Source organism: Narcine bancroftii, chromosome 1, assembly GCF_036971445.1.
Source record: "Narcine bancroftii isolate sNarBan1 chromosome 1, sNarBan1.hap1, whole genome shotgun sequence".
Classification (NCBI taxonomy): domain Eukaryota; kingdom Metazoa; phylum Chordata; class Chondrichthyes; order Torpediniformes; family Narcinidae; genus Narcine; species Narcine bancroftii.
This window is the reverse complement of record NC_091469.1, coordinates 473,977,823-473,998,222: the sequence shown is the minus strand read 5'-3', so window position 1 is coordinate 473,998,222 and position 20,400 is coordinate 473,977,823. Positions and strand designations below refer to the sequence as shown.

The following is a 20,400-nucleotide window of genomic DNA, read 5'->3' as shown; positions in this document are numbered from 1 at the left end:
ATGAGCTCAAGGGCCTCCTCCTGTTCTTATTTCTTATGACCTATTTCCCATATCAGAGAGATTAAAAACAATGGGAGTAGATTTTAAGTACCTGCTAATCCAAACCCTGCTGACCTCCAGCACTTTACATAATTGTTAGCTACATGGCCCTATACAATATCTGTGGTAGGTAAAATGCAACAGGGAAAAAAACAGAAATGCTGCGGGAACTCAGCAGGTCTTGCAGTGTCCATAAGAGGTAAAGATATACAACCGACATTTCAGGTCTGAGCCCTTCTTGTACCTAGAAGGGTTCAGGCCCGAAACGTCAGTTATACATCTATCTCCTAAGGACACAGTGAGATATGCTGAGTTCCTCCAGCAGTCGTGTTTTTACTACAATCATAGCATCTGCAGACTTCAGGGTTTCACTCAAATGGCAGTTCAGGGTCATTACCTCCACTCAGGAAACCCACTCCTCCTCCTCCATACCTTCTTTCCCCTCCCTTGCCCCATCTACCTGCCCATCATCTACGTCTTCCTCCCTCTAGCTCTGCATTCCCCATCCTTCCATCCTCCCATCACAGTGAATCCTCCTCAGCCTCATCATTTCTCCCAATCCATTCCACTCTTACCTGTATTTACAGATCAACCTGCCATTCTGTACTCCTCCCCCTCCCTTTATTTGGGCTTCTGCCAGTTTCTTGCTATTCCTGATCAAGGGTTTTGGCCTGAAACATTGACTATCAATTGCCTTCCATGGAAGGTGCCTGTCCTGCTAATCTTCAAGTCTTTGGCTTGGCTTCGCGGACGAAGATTTATAGAGGGGGTAAATGTCCACGTCAGCTGCAGGCTCGTTTGTGGCTGACAAGTCCGATGCGGGACAGGCAGACACGGTTGCAGCGGTTGCAGGGGAAAATTGGTGGGTTGGGGTTGGGTGTTTCCTCCTTTGTCTTTTGTCAGTGAGGTGGGCTCTGCGGTCTCTTCAAAGGAGGTTGCTGCCCGCCGAACTGTGAGGTTTGAGGCGATATCAGCCCACTGGCGGTGGTCAATGCGGCAGGCACCAAGAGATTTCTTCAGGCAGTCCTTGTACCTCTTTGGTGCACCTCTGTCACGGTGGCCAGTGGAGAGCTCGTCATATAACACGATCTTGGGAAGGCGATGGTCCTCCATTCTGGAGACGTGACCCACCCAACGCAGCTGGACCTTCAGCAGCGTAGACTCGATGCTGTCGGTCTCTGCCATCTCGAGTACTTCGATGTTAGGGATGAAGGCGCTCCAATGAATGTTGAGGATGGAGCGGAGACAACGCTGGTGGAAGCGTTCTAGGAGCCGTAGGTGATGCCGGTAGAGGACCCATGATTCGGAGCCGAACAGGAGTGTGGGTATGACAACAGCTCTGTATACGCTTATCTTTGTGAGGTTTCTCAGTTGGTATTTACAAGACTTTACTCGAGAGGATGGAGAACAGGGAAAGGAATGCCACATTATAACGACACGTCGTATTTTCTGCATTTTTGGTCACACAGCTGCAGGAAAGATATCAAGTTTGAAAGTGTGTAGAAAAGATTCACAAGAATCTTGCCAGGCCTGGTAAGATTGAATTATAAAGAGAGGCTGGATAGGTTGGTTCTTTTATCCCAGCAGTATTAGAGGCCAGGGAGAACCTTATAGAAGTTTAGAAAATCATGAGGGGCATGGGTAAAGGTAAATAGTCAGACATTTTTCCCAGGTAGGGGAAATCTAACACTAGAGAGATGGAAAATGCTTAAAAACTAAGGTGAGAAGGGGAAGATTTGAAAGGCTCGTGAGAGAACAATTGCCAGAGGAAGTGGAAGAAGCAGGACAATTTATAACTTTCTTAAATTTAAGAATGTTAACAGGTCCTTCTGGCCCATGAGCCCATGCCCCCTAACTACACAAATTAACGAACAACCCCTCTAACTACACATGTTGACAGGATTTCAGGGTCTGAGTTACAGGGAAAGGTTGTGCAGACTGGGGCTTTTTTCTCTGGAGCGTAGAGGGGACTTGATAGAGGTGTTTAAGATTTTAAAAGGGACAAACAGAGTAAATGTGGATAGGCTTTTTCAATTAAGAAAGGGGGAGATTCAAACTAGAGGACATGGTTTAAGATTGAAGGGGGAAAATTATGAGGGGAACATGAGGGGAAATTTCTTTACGCAGAGGGTGGTGGGGATGTGGAATGAGCTTCCGGCAGACGTGGTCGAGGTGGGATCATTGGTTACATTTAAGGAAAGACTGGATCGTTACATGGAGAGGAGAGGACTGGAGGGTATGGACCGGGTGCTGGTCAGTGGGACTAGGAGGGTGGGGATTTGTTACGGCATGGACTAGTAGGGCTGAACTGGCCTGTTCTGTGCTGTAAGTGGTTATTTGGTTAATCCCCATAACTACACAAATCAACGTACAACCCCCCTAACTACACAAATTAACGTACAACCCCCCAACTACACAAATTAGCAAACAATCCCCCTAACTACACAAATTAACGTACAACCCCCCAACTACACAAATTAGCAAACAATCCCCCTAACTACACAAATTAACGTACAATCCCCCTAAATACACAAATTAACGTACAATCCCCCTAACTACACAAATTAACGTACAACCCCCCTAACTACACAAATTAACGTACAACCCCCCTAACTACACAAATTAGCAAACATTCCCCCTAACTACACAAATTAACGTAGAATCCCCCTAACTACACAAATTAACGTACAATTCCCCTAAATACACAAATTAATGTACAATCCCCCTAACTACACAAATTAACGTACAACCCCCCAACTACACAAATTAGCAAACAATCTCCCTAACTACACAAATTAGCAAACAATCCCCCTAACTACACAAATTAACGTACAATCCCCCTAAATACACAAATTAACGTACAATCCCCCTAAATACACAAATTAACGTACAATCCCCCTAACTACACAAATTAACGTACAATCCCCCTAACTACACAAATTAACGAACAATCCCCCTAAATACACAAATTAACGTACAATCCCCCTAAATACACAAATTAACGTACAATCCCCCTAAATACACAAATTAACGTACAATCCCCTTAAATACACAAATTAACATACAATCCCCATACATTTAAGGGTGGGAGGAAACCAGAGCACCCGGAGAAAACCAATGCAGACACGGGGAGAACGTAGAAACTCATTACAGTCAGCACCAGATTCAAACTAAGGGCTATAATAGCGTTGTGCTAACTGCCATGCCAACCATCCTGCCCAATTTTAGAGAGATGAATAGATAAGAAAGGTTTAGAGAGTTATGGGCCAAAAGTAAGCAAATGGGGCCAGTTTGGTCAGAATGAACAAGTTGACCAAAGGATCCATTTCTGCAGTGAAGAACTCTACGATACTACGAACGGATAGAGAATGCTACTGTCATAACATTTGAGCAGTGCCCAGACAAGCACATGAATCATTAAGGCACAGACAGCTGCAGACTAAATTTAGTAAATGATATGTGTATAGATGGGAAATTGTTGCCACCATTATGGGCTGAAGGGCCAGTTCCTGAACTGCACAATCTGACCACATTTTGCCTCTTCACACAAAACTCCCATTCCTTTCACATGCTCTATCGCAACAGCTGACTTGACTCTCCACAGCTCGGTGGGTATGCAATTAACCAATTTTGAATTACACAAGATAAAATTGTGTTTGCTCTCGGCCAAACAAAAATCTACGCTAGCTGACAAGCTGAGGGCAGCTGCTGACAGCAGAGATCTCAATTTTATCATTTTAATGGGCAACATTACCAGCAAATTGTGTCTAATTTAATACTCATCCAATGTCCATTGCTCATAAGATTTCTGCCAGATATTTGAAAAGTTTGATAGTTAAAATACTTTCAGTGTGGTTATTAAATCTGAAAGCTGTCAAGAAAACACAAAATGCTCAATACCAAAAATAAAAAGGTAACGCGTCGTGACAGCCAAACTCCACATTCTGACTTGCTCAACTTGAAAGGACAAAGTTAGCATGACTACCTCTCATCTCCTTTTCCCCGGTTGCAAGAGGAACATCAAAGTAAATGCAGCTACACAAAGCAATTTGTCAAGTAAAGCAACAGTAGGCCTGAAGCTTCTTACCTCATGCAGCAAAGCGCTGATGACTTTAACTTAGATAAATATTTAATTTTTTAAATTATGTACACATTAATATCAAGTATGACCAACTAAGAGAGGAAAACTGTTGGTGGAATTTTAGGGTAAGGCAGCAAATGAGGCGAACAGGTAGTTGATATTTCCATTGGAGACCCTGCATCAGGTGCAAGTGAGGGGAGATAGAGAACCATAGAACATTACTGCACAGTAACAGGCCCTACAGATGGGCACCAAGGTTAGTGCAACACTGCTCCAGCATCAACAACTGGGACTGGGGTTACTATGCTGTATATTTAAATAACAAACAAACCAACATAAATAAATGAAGATGCTGCTCAACCCAGAATCCTCCAGTTTTTTTGCTCCTGATTCCAGCATCTGCAGGTCTCTTTGTTTGAGAGTAAAGCTTCTTTGAAACTCCAGATGCTCCATCAACTCAACTGCATAGACCACCATTTTTAAGCCCTGTCCCCAGAACAAGAACTTCATAAGTTCTATGAACTGTTATGAGCCTGAAGACCCCAAAACCCAGCAACAATGGATATTCACCAAGACAAATGGTGACTTAAACAAAAGATGCTTTTAATTATCTTTAAACATGAAAACAGAATCACACTTTAACTTAACCCCCTTCTAATTCTAAGCGCACGTGTGTGCAAGTTCAGAAAAGTTCTTTGGTTCACAGTCCAATCTCACTTCTCATTCCTCCAAGTTCACTGCTTGCAGTCAATTCTTAGACTGTGCACAGAAATTAACATTTATGAAGTTCACCAGGCTTTGGTGCTTCAAAGGTAAATGGTTACTGCTCAGGAAGGCTCTTGTCAATTTTCATAGAGAGATTTGTTGTGCCTGGACATCCACAACTGATTTCCATCAGCCACTTCAGTGTCCTGCTGACTAAAGATGCCCCTTCAGGGTTTTCCAGATGATAACCTTTCTTTCAGGTCACCACAGAGTTCCTTTTTGTTTCTTTTATTCCAAGTGAAACATTAGACAACCAGTCCTCATCTCTTGCATGAACCACAAGGTCTTTGACCAGGCCGTCTTCCAAATGGGGCTTTCCACAAGCTTGCCAGCTTGTCCTGATCCAGTACCAGCTGCTTCTGCTGGCTGTAACACTGTAGAAGTCTCTCTCTCTCTCTCTATCTCTGAGAAAGCCTGTTTAACTCTCTCTGCTTGCAAAACCACATGATCCCCTTAGAACATTCTGCGGCTCCAACAAGATCTTTCATCTGGTTTTTGTAAACAACAATCCATCAGTGAAGTCTCTTGGGCACTCTCCAAAGCTCTTGCTAAAGCTGTGGAGTCGGTATGTCTAGCATTAGCAGAGCTCCAATATTTCAAATATGATCTGTTTTAAAGTGTTTGTATGTAACAAACCTTTCCCAATTTATCTCCCAAAAACATATCTATATACTCTGTAACAAAGCATTGCTACTGCTACTGTAATCAAGGAAATAGGTTTGGGGTAGACACCTGCAATTGGAAAAAAAGGTGGTGCTGCCATAAAGAGAGTGAGGAGTGGAGACACGGGGCTCTTCTGCAAGGTACTAATGCCAAGTCGAACTACCGACAGCTCCATACAAGCTTTAAACAGACCGTTAAAGGAGCCAATGGTGGTTTATTCTAAAGTTCTGCGACCATGGGGTCTGGGCCCAAGATGGCAGCACCCGTGTTTGGCAGCGGCCTCGAGGGGTTAAAGACTGCAGGTAAGCAGAGGACTGGTGTCGGGCATCGTTTGAGAGGGAAAAGCAGAGCAGATGACCCACAGGACAGGGATCATGGTGGTGGACCAATGAGGAGCTCTGTGGGTGAAGAACACTCAGGTGGCAGGCTGCTGGCAACTGTGGTCAAAAGACTTGCACCAGGCTGCGGACTGCTGGAGACTAGCTGAAGGGGTACCAGGTATCAGACCCAGGATGTGAGAGGGTGCTGAGGGCATTGAAGTCTTCATGCTGCAGAGGCACTCAAGGCAAATCAAAGGACACTCAGCGACTCTGGAGGACTCTCTTGCTTCTCTTTGTCTGACTGTAGGAGTACCGGGCAATTCATGCTGATGGCGAATCTTTGTCTGCCTTATGGCAGACTAAAGTCAATTTTGTGTAATATTATGTGACAATAAAGGAATCTAGAATACTCAGCAAAATTACAACAAAGACTTATCAGAGCCTCTTCTGGAGCCAGCACATCAAGAAAACTGAAGGGGGCACACCAATGTCTCTACTTTCTAAGGGATTGTGAAGATTTTGCATGTCATCAAATGTTATCAAATTTCTAAAGGTGTATAGTACAAGCCCTTCAGCCCAGTGTTGCACCGACCTATACGCACCTACTTCACAACAATTTAATCTTTCCACCTGACACCCGTAACCCTCTACCTAATAGATAGTCTTATTTAAAAGAGTCTTTTAAATGTCTCCAATCCACCACCCCCAATCCACTACTCCAGTCACCTATCATTCTGTAATTTACCTCTGACGTTTTCCCTCTTCACCTTCCCATCACCCACTGGTTTTTTTTTTCCATACCTTGACGAAGGGCTCAGACCCGAAATGTTAGCTACCCTTTAATTCTATAGATGCTGCAAGACTTGCTGAGTTTCTCCAGCACATCAAGGCCAATATCAGCATGGTTTTTTTAAATAAATTTTAAGCACAGTATTCATTTAGGACCTCCCCTACTTCGTCCGTGACCAGACACATTTCTTCCGGTTAAAGGGGTGGGTGGGGGGAAATCAGTCCTACCCTTAGTCATCCTATTATGGATTGTAAAGTATACTGACTGGTGCATCACAAGAGCCCAGGAACTGAGAAGGCCGCAGAAAATGGCACTTCCAACCAATTAATATCAAAGAACACAAAAGGATATTCCTCAGTTAGATATGGAGGAAAAAATGGTAAATGTAGCTTAATCTTGACAAGTGCAAGGTGCTTCATTTTGGAAGGTCAAATGAAGGGAGAATACATTCTCTTAATTGTAGGAGTTTTAAAACAACTGATGTGGAGAGGGACAGGAGGATCCAGGACCATAAGCACATTGAAAGTGGCCAGACAATTATATAGGGTGGTCAATACCACATATTGCTTAATTGGGCAGAGCACTGCATATTAAAGCAAGGTGGTCACATTGCAGTTAGACAAAACTTTTGTTAAGACTGCACTAGGAATACTATTTGCAATTCTGGTTCCCTAAATACAGGAAGGATGTGGATGCTTTGGAAAGAGAATAGAAGAGGTTTACTACAATGTTGCTAGGTTGAGAGGGTACGAGAGATTGGACAAATTTAAGTTGTTTTCTCTGGAGTGCAAGAGGCTGAGGAGCAACCTGACATGTGTGTAAAATTATGAGAGGCAAAAGTGTCATGCATTGGAGGACATGCTTTTAAGATGAGCTGGAAGTTCAAGGGTGACGGGTAGAGCAAATACTGTATTTTGCATAGTGATAGATGTCTGGAGCGGGCAGCCAAAAGTAGTGGAAGAAGCAGATACAACAGCAGTGTTTAAGAGGCTTCGTGATGGATACACGAATATGATGGGATACTTATTACATGCAAGCAGCAGATTTTTAGTTTGATTTGGACATCATGAACAGTTTTTGTTTTAAAAAGTTCTAAATTTACAAGGATGAAGTGGGACAAAACAGCTCATTTGTGCTTTTCTACAAAAAGAGTAGGGCCACAGATACAAATAAATACATCAGTTGCAGGTTTCCTTTCGAGCTACTCTCACAATGTATGCAAAACCCCCACCTTTCTGATGTAACTACTCATGCATTAGCACTGTGAAAATGCCCGAACTAAATGGTGGCTCATCAATCCTGCTTACGATCCAAAAAATGAGAATATTTTAATTTCTTCGTTTTTTCCAAACCAGGTGGGGAGGGTACTGTTGGACCTGTACACTTTTTAGAACCCTGGGCTCCCAGCTACCATGACACACAGAGCCGAAGGGGACGTCATCGTGCTGCCCAAGATTTTAAGCCGGTTCGATTTCATGGCACGTGATTGGCCACAGTACATTACTTTCATTGAATAAAAGCAGCTACTTTCCTAAAATAACAAAATATTTAACTCACAACGATAACTGAGAGGGCAAATAAATCTTATCCAGTTGCATGTTAAAATTAATAGATTAAATTTTTAAAAAACCAACAGCTCACAGTTCTAGTCACCAGACGATTAGAAGAATGAGACTATACTGGAGAGTGTAATCTCAAGATTGGAGGACTTCTCAGTTGAGAGCATGGATATGGCAGGCTTATTTTCCCTGGAACAAAGGGAACCAGGGCATGGATAGGGTAGATAGTCAATACTGTTTTCCCACAATAGAATCAAAAAGGCATAGGTTGAAGATGAGAGGAAGGGGTTTTAAAGGGGATCTTAGTGTGTTTTTTGTTTTAAAATGAGGTAGTTGATTTCTGGAACTTGCTGTCAGAAGCGATGCTGGAATCAAAGTCTCATAGTTGCTGTTGTTTCAGTTTTGCTCTATTCTTGTTTTTCTGCATTTAAAATATGCAGGTCATTTGTATCATTGCAGCAAGAAACTTTTTATAAACCTCTCAACTTAGATAACTGCATAATTTTGCAATGACATAGACAATAAATGGGCAAACACATGCAGTATTTTTCTTTTTAAATGTGAGTAAAATTCCAAGAGGATAATTGAAACAAGAGCTGACGTGACTAGGGAACCAGCTTATGGGTACTATAAGAGCATGTGTACTCGAATAACACAAGTACCATCCCCAGAATCCCAGCACATATTTATCCCTCAGTCAAGTACATTTAAATAGATTAATCAATCATTATTCTCTCTGGCTAGAACTCACTGCCCATTCACAACTGCTGTGAGAAGAAGGTGCTAACTTCTTGAACTGGTGCAGGCTGTGTGATGAACAAATTCCCAAAATAGGATCCCAGGACTTGATGTCCTTGGGGGTAAAAAAAAAAGACCATACAGTGAAAATCCAGAAATCTGGATCACCCAAAAATCCAGACTTCTCAAAACCTTGTGGCTTTTGAGTGCATGTATGCATACACCAACACCACAGTTACACAACCGCAACAAGTGACCACATAGAAGTTGCAGAAATAAGAATCTTTTTTTCCATTTTGCTTATTAACTAGATATTTCATATAAAATATAAATTTTTTTTACCTGTTTATTCTCCTTAAATTTTAATTTTAAAAGTACTGCCAGAAAATCTGGAACATATAAAAGTCCTGAACAGTCAAGATTTTAGGATTTTTACTGTACATTTCCAAGTCAGAATGCTATCCAACTTGGAAGGGAACCTAAAGGTGGCAGTGTTCCATTGCAACTGTCTTCCAAAACAGAATTTGCAAGTTTGGCGCAGACTACTGAAGTCTTGATAATTGCAAAACTACATTGGTCCAACAAAGAATGTTACAGGTACACGATCCTTTATCCAGACATCTAAAATCTGGAAAGCTCCAAAATCTGGCAAGTGGGGAGAGGGGTGGCCGAGGGACCGGAGGTCTGGCGGCTGAAAGGGGGTGGGGATGGATACGGCAGCACAATTCGGATGGACTTTCCGAAATCTGGAAAAATCCAGAACACACTGTCCCGCCCAAGGTTCTGGATAAAGGATTGTGTGCCTGTATAGCTGCACTGAGCTGAGCAAGGAGGGTGGATTCCATCACCTATCTAACCGGTCTTAGATGGTGCAAAGTGGTGAATTAATTCCTGCAAAAAATTGATTTTCTGACTTCACATCACAAGAGGACAAAAATTTGAATTGCCATGGTCTAATAGGCTACGCATAAAGATCTGGTAAACTGAATTAGTACAAGGAAGTCTTGAGAATTAGCCTGGACATGATGAGCCCAAGGACCAGCTTCTTTGTGGAACAAAACAATTCTACAAGGCGGCATTTGACTCAGACTTGCTCTTGCGTGAGTATTTAGATAGCTGGTTCAGTTAAGTTTCTGATTTATGGTGACCCCAGGAGTGTTGATGCAGGAGATCTAACAAAGATATTTCCATTGATGGGCGGTGTGGCCATGCGAAAGACTTACACAGACAGGTTTTGAGTTGAGCTTTCCATTAAAGAGTACTAAATAGACAGTTACAACTTGAAAATCAAGATTTTCTTCATCAGAAATAGATAAAGCTAGCCCAAAGAAGCTAAGGCAGCTGAGAACAAAGATTGAAGCAGCTCCTATTAAAATGGGGACATCGGATGAAAGTCCGAAAGGGAGCAGTTCAAAAATGGCGACGAGACTGGGAGAACCAAGTAAAACTGGGGAGTCGGGTCAAGAATGGAGCATCATCCAGGAAAAAAAGTGGAGAATTCGAAAAACTGATTCATACATATTGAAATGGTGATGAGATACATGACAGAAAAAAATTATTGAAATTAAAGAGATGGTTCAGGACTTGATGGAGAGAATGGGTCGAGCCGAAAATAAATTGACGAAAACTCATGAGAAACTTGTGACTTTGGAAATAAAAAGCCAAAGAATGGGAGCCTGATAAACAAGACTGCTTGACAAAACTGATCGTTTGAAGAACTTTATTTGACAGAACAATGTCCGAATTATTGGACTAAAAGAAGGGATCAAGGGAAGAAACCCGGTGTTAAAAGACCAATTTGGAAACAAACTACATATCGAGAGAGCTCAACGAACACTTGGATCAGAAGAACCGGCAACCAGAAACCAGGACCAGACCTGGTGAGACTTTTAAGCTATTAAGAATGGGAGATATTCTCAGAGCAGCATATGATTTTTCTGAGCAGAATAATGACTGGCCCAAGGTTGATCATGAAAAGGTACTATTTTTTCAGGACTCTAACCCGATCTTGATTAAACATTAAAAAAAAATTGAAGATATGAAAAGACAACTACATGCTAAAATCCTGAAATACTCTGATATACCGCGCGACTTTGAGGATTGAAGTAGTGGAGGGGAACCGGCAATTTTTACAGACCAAAAACGAGGTTGAAGACTTTCTGCACAGTTGGTATATTAAAAAGAGCATTCAAGGTTGCCAAGGGAGAAGATTGTGAAGATATTTATAATGGAACTAAACAAAGGTAGCATAGGTTGCATTTTTTACTTTTGTTAAACTATCTCATTTATTATTTAAAAATGTATAGACATGTTCACTGAGAGCTCAGTAAAAGGTAAATAATCTAGGAAAAGTAGTAGCAGGGTCTAAGGGGAGAATGGAATCTGGAAAAGAGTAACAAAAAAGATGGCGCTAAAGAGAAGGGTTCTTCTTCCTGGAGAGATTCCGCAGGCTTTTTTTGTGGGCTTTCGCATATGTTGACATATACGTCACCATTAGGGCAGGGACAGTGTGTTTTTCTTAAAGAGGAAGGATTACTTTATTAAAGAGTCAAGGAGATTTTAATATTAAAATATATTGTTTAAAAGAAGAATATGGATAGAACATTAAAGTGTATTAGTTTTAATGTTAATGGAATTAACGATACGTTGAAGAGAAAAAAGGTCTTGGCATACCTAAAAAAAATTAAAGGCAGATATTTTTACAAGAAACACTCCTTACCAAATTGGAACATATTAAATTAAAAAGAGGATGGGTGGGGCAAGTAATATCATCTTAATTTGGATCAAAAGCAAGAGATGTAGTGATTTTAATTGTTAAAAATACTAATAATAATAGAAAACACATTAAATGATCAAGCTGGAAGATTTGTAATAGCGTATTGAAAAATGCATGCAGAATCATGGACGTTTATTAATATTTATGCCCCAAACTATGACGATGAAGTCTTTATGAAGGATATCTTTTTAGAAACTGCTGGGGGAAGACAAAATATTTTAACTGGACGAGATTTCAATTTTTGTTTATATTCAATATTGGACAAATCAGCGAGAACAATAACAAGGGAGAAAGCTGCAAAAACGACTATTGGTTATGAAGGATTTAAATTTAATTAATATATTGAGGCAGCTCAACTACTTATAAAGAGATTATTCATTCTATTCAAGGGTACATGATTCAGACACAAGGATTAAGCTATTTTTAATGTCTGCTCAGTGTAACGGATATCATATTTTATATTGTATATAGATGTTTTTGAACGAGATAGATTGTGGGAGTAGTGTAGGTCACAAACAAACACTTCACAAAATAAATTTCATTTAAAATGCAAGAGCTTTGCTGAAAGTAAGTCATGAAGGCTCTGAGAGCCTTTGCAAAGACAATAAAACAAGGAGACTGTTTTGCTAAAGAATTTCAAAAGCAGGTGTAAATAGATTATTGTTTTGAAAGCAACAGGTGAATGGAGAGAGAGAGAGAAAGAATAAAAACCGGTTTCTGCAGTCATGGCAAGCTCTCAGCTTGTTGAAACCCCATTTTGAAGATGGGTTGTGAGTTCTGAGTTTAGCCTGTTGAAAATCCTTGTGGTCCATACAACAGGAAATGGCTGGCTAGAGTGCTTCACCTGAAATAAGGGAAGCAAAAGGAACTCTGTGGTGACCTGCAAAAGAAGAGGTTATCATCTGGAAAATCCTGATGGGGCAAGTTTCTTAGGCAAGACACTGAAGTGGCTGATTGGAGGGAATCAATTTGTATCCAATGAGCAACAAATCTCTCTGAAACCAACAAAAAACTTCCTGTGAGGATTGAAAACCAATTAATTTTAAACTACCAGAGGTTGGTGAAAATTCATAAATGTCAAATTCTGTGTACAGTATAAGAATTACTTGCAACCAGTGAACTTGGAGGAGGGAGAAGTGAGATTGGACTGTGAATCAGAGAACTTTTATGAACTTACACACATATTACATACACGTGCACTTAGAATTAGAAGGAGATAAAGTTAGGTTATGTTAATAGTTTGATTCTGTTTTCATGTTTAAAGAAATTAAAAATGACTTTTGTTTAAGTGACCATTTGTCTTGGTGAATTTCTATTGCTGCTAGGTTTTGGGGTCCTCTGGGCCTGTAACATCAGTTACAAAGAAGAGTGGTAAAAAGCGACCATTTGGCAAGACTTTTATTATACCACTCGCCATTTACGATAATAGAAAAACAAGAAACTATATATAGATGGTGCCTTAATGCTGCATTATTAAAGAGGAAGGATTTTGTGAATTTATTAAGAGACAGACAGAAATATTTTGTGAAAACAATCTTCCTTCTACTGATAATAGTTTTCTCATATGGGATACACTTAAAGCTTACTTGAGGGAACAAATTATTTCTTATACTCAAAATCTTGAAAGAATATGTGAGAGATTTAGAAGATCTAGAGAAGGATATCACAAAAATGGAAAGAGAATATCAGATAAGGAACACAAGAAAAATCTAGAATATTAGAGAACTAAAATTACAATACACTTCAGATATATAGAATGGAAAAAAAATTACATTACAATCTAAACAAAATTATTACGAACTAGGAGAATGGGCACACACACTGTTATCTTGGCAGGTTAAAGCAGGAGTTATCCAGAATGATAAATGCAATAGAAACAGAAGCTGATACTATAACATATAATCGAAAAGAAATAAATAATACATCTAGACAATACGATATGAAACTATATAAATCTGAATTAGGAGATGAAAAACATAATGAAAATATATATTTTTTAAATTGACTTCCTAAACTAGAAGAGAAGAAGAGAACATAGATGCACCTTTTACGTAGGAGGAAATAAATGAAGCTTTAGATATTTTACAAGCCAACAAGGCCCCAGGGGAAAGATGGGTTCCCTCCTGAGTTCTATAGACAATTTAAAGATTTGTGGATGCCTCTTTTGATGGATGGTGGTGAAGATCCAAACCCTCCTGGAAACTTTTTCAACTGCTATAATTACAGTGCAAGGGTGGAGTTTAACAAGATGGAGGAGATGGGTATCATGCGGTGTTCAGACAGCCTGGGGGCCTCTCCGCTCCATATGGTGCCCAAGTACACAGGAGGATGGAGGCTGTGTGGGGACTACAGGAAGTTGAATGAAGCGAACATCTCTGATCAGTACCCAGTCCCGCACATCAAGAAATTCATGGTCAACCTGCAAGGGGCATGCATCTTTTCAAAGATGGAACTCGTGCAAGGGTATCATTAAGTCCCTGTCCACCCAGATGATACCCCAAAACAGCCATCGTAACCCTGTTTGGCCTTTTTGAATTCATTAGAATGTCTTATGGGCCTAAAGAATGCAGTCCAGACATTCCAACGACTCATGAACGTAGTAGGGTGGGACCCAGACTTTCTGTTCATCTTCCTGGATGACATCCTGATAACTAAGAACACCTAGTACACAAATGCGCCTACTCTGCCGCCACCGCCTCAGTGACTACGGCCTGGCGGTCAACCTTCCCAGTGCCAGTTCGGCCTACCCACCAGTGACTTCTTGGGGTACCGGATTGTCACAGAGCTGTTCCCCTGCCAGGGAAGTGGTGGCCATTCGCAAATTCGTCAGGCCCAACAGTCAAGGGCCTGCAGAAATTTGTCGGGATGGTTAATTTTTTTTTTTTAAACACCGTTTCATTCCATCAGCAGCCTGGATGATGCGCCCCCTGTTCAGCTTGATGTCTGGCAAAACCAAAGAGCTAGCTTGAACAAAAGAAGCGATGGCAGCTTTTGACCAGGCCACGGATACTCTCAACAAATGCCATGCTCCTGTCCACCCCTGGGCAGACGTTTCCACAACCCTCACCGTAGACGCCTCCGAACCAGCAGTCTGTGGCATACTCGAACAGTTAATTGAAAGCCAAAGGAAGCTGCTCGTCTTCTTCAGCTGACACCTGAGGCCCCCAGAGATCAAGTACAGCGCATTCGACAGAGCTGCTGGCCCAATATCTGGCTATTTGACATTTCAGGTATTTCCTGGAAGGGAGTTCACGATCTTCACCAATCACAAGCCCCTCACCTTTGCGTTCGCCAAGGTGTCCGACCTCTGGTCAGCCCACCAGCAGCCACACCTGTCCTTCATATCTGAATTCACCATCACAATCAAGCATATCTCAGGGCAGAGCAACATGGTGGCTGACGCGCGGTCCTGGACGTCCATCCAGTCAGTGCACGCTCTGGCTCCAGGAGTGAATTACGAGCTGTTAGCAGAGGCACAACAGGAGGACAATGAACTATTGGCATACTGAACCGCATTCACCAGACTCTGCCTCAAGGACGTACCAATTAGGCCCAGTGGTACCAAACTCCTATGTGACACTTCTACCGGGAAACCTTGGCCCATCATACTGGCTGCTTTGAGGCGCCAGATCTTTGACACTTTGCATGGGTTAGCCCACCCTTCCATCCTGGCGACCACCCAGCAAATCACAGATCATTTCATGTTGGCGTGGCCTACGCAAGCAGGTCGACCACTGGGCCAGAACGTGCACACGCTGCCAGACCTCCAAGGTCCAGAGGCATGTAAAGGCACTGCTGCAACCTTTCCAGCCAGCACACAAGAGGTTCGAGCATGTACACGTGGACATCGTCGGCCTATTCTCGCCTTAAAAGGGGTTAGGTACCCATTGACAATGATGGACAGGTTCACAAGGTGGCCGGAAGCCATTTCAATCACCGACGGTAGAGGAATGCGCCAGGACGCTAATCACAACCTGGGTGGCTCCTGTCCACATCACTTTGGACAGAGTGGCACAGTTTACCTCGGCTCTGTGGTCAGCAGCAACGCAGAAACTCAGCGCTCCACCAGATGACTGTGTACCACCCTCAATCAAACAGCCTGGTGGAACTTTTCCACAGGCACCTGAAGTCAGCCCTGATGGCATTCCTCCAAGGACCCAACTGGATAGACAAACTCTCATGGGTGCCACTGGGCATCCACACAACCCCCAAAGAAGACCTAACTAGTGTATGGTGCACCGCTCACAGTACCATGGCCAAGAGGACACACCAGCAAAGGGTCCTGACCAGACTTCAGGAGAGACTTGGAACACTGCCTCAGGTGCCAACATCCCATCATGGGCCAAGGCCCTTCTTCGTATCCAAAGACCTGCAGCAGAGCAAGTACATGTTCGTCTGCCAAGGAGCACACAGACCATCCCTGCAGCAGCTGTATGAAGGACCGTATAAGTGGTACATCATAACAGGGCAATTTGTGTTTTGGATGTGGATGGCTGGGAGGAGACATTTACTATAGACCACTTCAAGCAGTCACAGTCCCACCAGTCAAGAGCAGCCACATAAAACAGATAGGAAGCGCTGAAACCATACTCTGTACACTTTCACCAGTTCTTTTGGGGGGGGGGGGTGGGGTGGTTGGTGGGTCATATGGCAGCTCATCCATGCAGCAGGCGAACCAGGGTCAGCAGTTGCGGTCGAGTCCGCAGTCAGAAACATACTCAGAAGCTGTTCTTTTCTTTGGCTTGGCTTCGCGGACGAAGATTTATGGAGGGGGTAAAAGTCCACGTCAGCTGCAGGCTCGTTTGTGGCTGACAAGTCCGATGCGGGACAGGCAGACACGGTTGCAGCGGCTGCAGGGGAAAAATGGTTGGTTGGGGTTGGGTGTTGGGTTTTTCCTCCTTTGCCTTTTGTCAGTGAGGTGTTAGTGCATGGGAAAATAACGGACAGGAAGTTGATGTCACTTCCACCCTGCAGGACTGGGATGAGGATGGACTATTTAAGCGTGCAAGTATGAATCAGTTGGTTTGAAATTCTACTCGACTCAGTGTTTTTTCCACTCGTCATGGCCAATAGCCACATGTGGGCGATATCTGGAACTTGCAGCCAGAAGTAGAATAAGATACTACACTGGACAACAACTACCCCCCCCCCCCCCCCCCCCCAAGGTTTGCTGCCTAAAAAAAAAATTGGGAATTATGATAGATGACTTCAAGCTGAACACAAAGAAAATTCCAGATTTGCTGAATCACGTAGGAAGTTGGAGAAACATTCAATTAACTTTGAATTTAGCACGTTTAATCGCATAATGATGCTGACCTAAAAATGTTTTGCTGCTCATTTTCATTTGTACTCAGCATCTGATGCCTCTCATGTCAGTGTCCAACAATAATCGGCCAGCATTGATGGGTTCCAGTGGCCCTGATACTGTATTTCCATTGTCACAAAGTCCTGCTGAAACCTTTCACCCTGTTCAGCCCCATCTGAACCAAGATCAACAGGGAAAATGTCCAAGTACGAATGCAGAAAATGGATTTTCAAAGACATGTTGCACTTTGTGGTTTTCGACGGTTGAAGCAGGTTAAAAATTAGGTTTTTTTAAATTACTTGATAGGAAAATTTTATGGTTATTTTCGTGAGCAGCAGCCCAAAATCCATAAAATACACCCAAAGGTGATTAGGAAGCAAAATCTTCATTGCCCAAAGTAATTATTATAATTAACACAAACTTGGGCAGACACTAAAATAGTTGAGGCATGAAAGGATACAATCCTAATGCAGAAAAATGAAATTCATGTTAACGTCAAAGATTTGTGAAGAACCTTTTTGTGGGCTGAAAATATCGATGATTCACACAGGTTAATTAAATATTAAACGTACCATTAAAAGCTCCGGTGATATTTTCAACGGCACTCGCCAAGCAGCTGTAAAAAAAGATTTAAAAGAGTATAACTATACAATAACAGTAGTAAGCCAAATCCCTATTCAATTCCCGTAAGTCATTCATTTCAAATGAAAAATATCTTTTGTAGGCTAATAAAGACCATATACTCCAAGCAGAGCACTCAGTAAAAATACACTTTCGTGAAACTTTGCTGGACATTCAACATTTTACTTTTCATTAACTGTTTTTCTCGTCACAGGTGCTACCCAATCTGCTGAGTAGTTCAAACATTTCCTGTCATGACACTTCCCCCCCCCCCCCCCCCTCCATTCTATTTGGCCTTCCATCAGCAAAATACTGTATCACGAATCTGACTGAATTTTTTTTGAAGATGTGACAATTAAGGTTTTGAGGGCAGAGCTGAGGATGTCGTGTGCATGGATTTCATAAGGTTCTCTGCAATAGACTGTTCTAAAAGGTTAGGTCACAAGGGATCCAAGAACAGGCTGGATAAAAATTGGCTTCATGGAAGAAAGCACAAGGTCATGGCTGAAAGTTGATTTTTCGACTGGAGGCTTGTGACTGGTGATGTACCACAAGGTTCTATGGTGGGCCCATTGCTGTTTGTCATCTATAATCAATTATTTAGATAGGCCATGCATGGCATGATTAGCAAATAGGCAGATGATTCCAAAGCATCTGGTATTATAGTGAAGGCTGTTCCCAGGATCTTGATCAGTTGGGTAGGTAGAAGAATGATTGATGGAATTTAATACAGAGAAATGTAAGGTGTTGCATTTTAGAAGGTCTAACATGGGTAGAACCTACATAGTGAATGGTAGGGAACTGGAGAGTATTGTGGAACAGAGGGATCAAGGAGTACAAGTATTTAGTGCCTTGGGTGGATAGTGTAGTCAAAAAGACTTTTGGTAATTGGCATTCATCAGAATATCAAGTATAAAAGTTGGGAGGTCATGTTGCAGTTGGTGAGGCCCATTTGGTGAATTGTGATCAGTGTGCTCACCGTGCCACTGGAAAGCAGTTCTCAAGCTGGAGAGGGTGGAGAGAAGATTTACAGGGACATTCTGAAGATTCGGGGTGGGGGGTGCCTGAGCTACAGGAAAAAATTGAGCAGCCTTGGGCTTTATTCTTTGGAACACAGGAAGTCAAGGAATGATCTCAGAGGTGTACAAAATTATGAGAGGGACATCTTTTGTCCCAAGTAGAGTATGGTGAATCAGTGACCAGAGGATTAAGGTGAAGGGGGAAAGATTTAACAGGAACCTGAGGGCTAACTTAAAAAAAAAAATAAGCAAAGGGACGTTGCGGCAGCTACTATTGCAAGGTTTAAAAACAAATTGGACAGATTCATGAACAGAATAGGTAAAAGGTATATGGGCCAAACGCAGACAAATGGGACTCACGTGGGAGGGGTATTTTGGTTGGTGTGAGCAAGTTGAGCCAAAGGGCCTGTTTCCATGCTGTCTGACTCTATCAAAATAATACGAGAAGAATTCATCAAGTGAAAGTTGACATACTCTACCTAAAAGATTTGAGACCAGTTGGGGATTAGGGGCAAGAGGATCTTGCAATCCGAACACTGTGTAGCGATTATGCTGAATCTGCCGCAATGCATCGAAGTTTCCAAGAAGAATATCACAAAGCCATAATGCGTTCACACACGGTATTCTCCACTCTTTTGCCTTCTCATATTTCAGTCCATAGGGTCTGCTCTCAAGACAAGCCAAGAGGAACATAGAGTTAGTTCAGTGAATAGGAACAATTATCCAGTGAATGCAAGAATAGTCTCCACACACATTTCTAATTAGCACCATCCCCTTTTCTGATGAGCCCTCCCCGTCACAGTTCTTGTGGCAGGTAAATTTTTTTTAATTTCTAAAAGCATGCTTAAGTTAAGAATATCTGGTGAGCAAAGGTGCTACATTCAACCTGTTAGAATGGATCCTTTAGAAATACTGCAAATATTGAGCTTTGTTTTTACATTTTTATGCAAAAGGGAGTAATCCAGTTATAGGTTTTAGATTTAAAATTAAAATGTTAGAATGAAGTGAGAGCTACTAGCTTTGGACTTCTAACACTTTCACTGAAGATGTATTTAAGAATAATGGGTAGTGAAACAAACTGCGAGGAACTTAGTAGCATCTTTGTGTGTAGGGGAGGGGAGGGTGAAAAGATGCTGTTCGACCGACTGAGGTCCTCCAGTTTGTTTTTTATGCCTCAGATTTCACTTTTTACAGTCTCTCTGGTGGAGAAGCTGTCCTAGCTGGACTTCCTCCACAAAGACCACAGTATTTCCAGGACTTTAGCAGAATGTCGAGCACCATAACGCTGAGTACTGGGGCACCTCAGGGCTGTGTGCTCAGCCCACTCCTGATCATGAATGCATCACTAGATCCAGCTCCAACAGTGTCATCAAGTTTGAAGAGGTCACAACAGTAATTGGCCTCATCAGCAACAAAGATGAGTTGCACTACAGAGAAGAGGTGGAAAATCTTGTGAAATGGTGCCATTAACAACCTGACTCCCAACGTGGACAAGATGAAGGAAATAATGGTAGACTTCAGCATGACCAGGATTGATCACTCTCCACTACACATCAGCAATTCTGTAGTGGAGAGAGTGGAGAGCAACAAATTCCTTGGAGTTCATTCATCTATTGTGGACACTCAACATCTCCTCATTTGTCAGTAAAGTGCAACAGTGACTGCACATCCTGAAAAGTCTGAACTGGCCACTACCAGGTCTACCTTCTATAGGAGCTCTAACT

The 20,400-nt window shown here is 42.1% G+C and overlaps 1 protein-coding gene across 2 annotated transcripts in view; it reads right to left on the bottom strand.

Annotated features, from left to right (window-relative positions):
• The window catches only part of paxip1 (PAX interacting (with transcription-activation domain) protein 1), a 162,572-nt gene that overhangs the window by 44,457 nt on the left and 97,715 nt on the right, over positions 1 to 20,400 (bottom strand). For both annotated transcript variants that reach the window (XM_069914790.1, XM_069914789.1), the window contains 2 exons: positions 19,156 to 19,340; positions 17,609 to 17,652 (listed from right to left, as the gene is read on the bottom strand). In XM_069914790.1, coding sequence (XP_069770891.1) covers positions 17,609 to 17,652; positions 19,156 to 19,340 — 229 coding nt within the window. The remainder of the gene's footprint in view (positions 1 to 17,608; positions 17,653 to 19,155; positions 19,341 to 20,400) is intronic.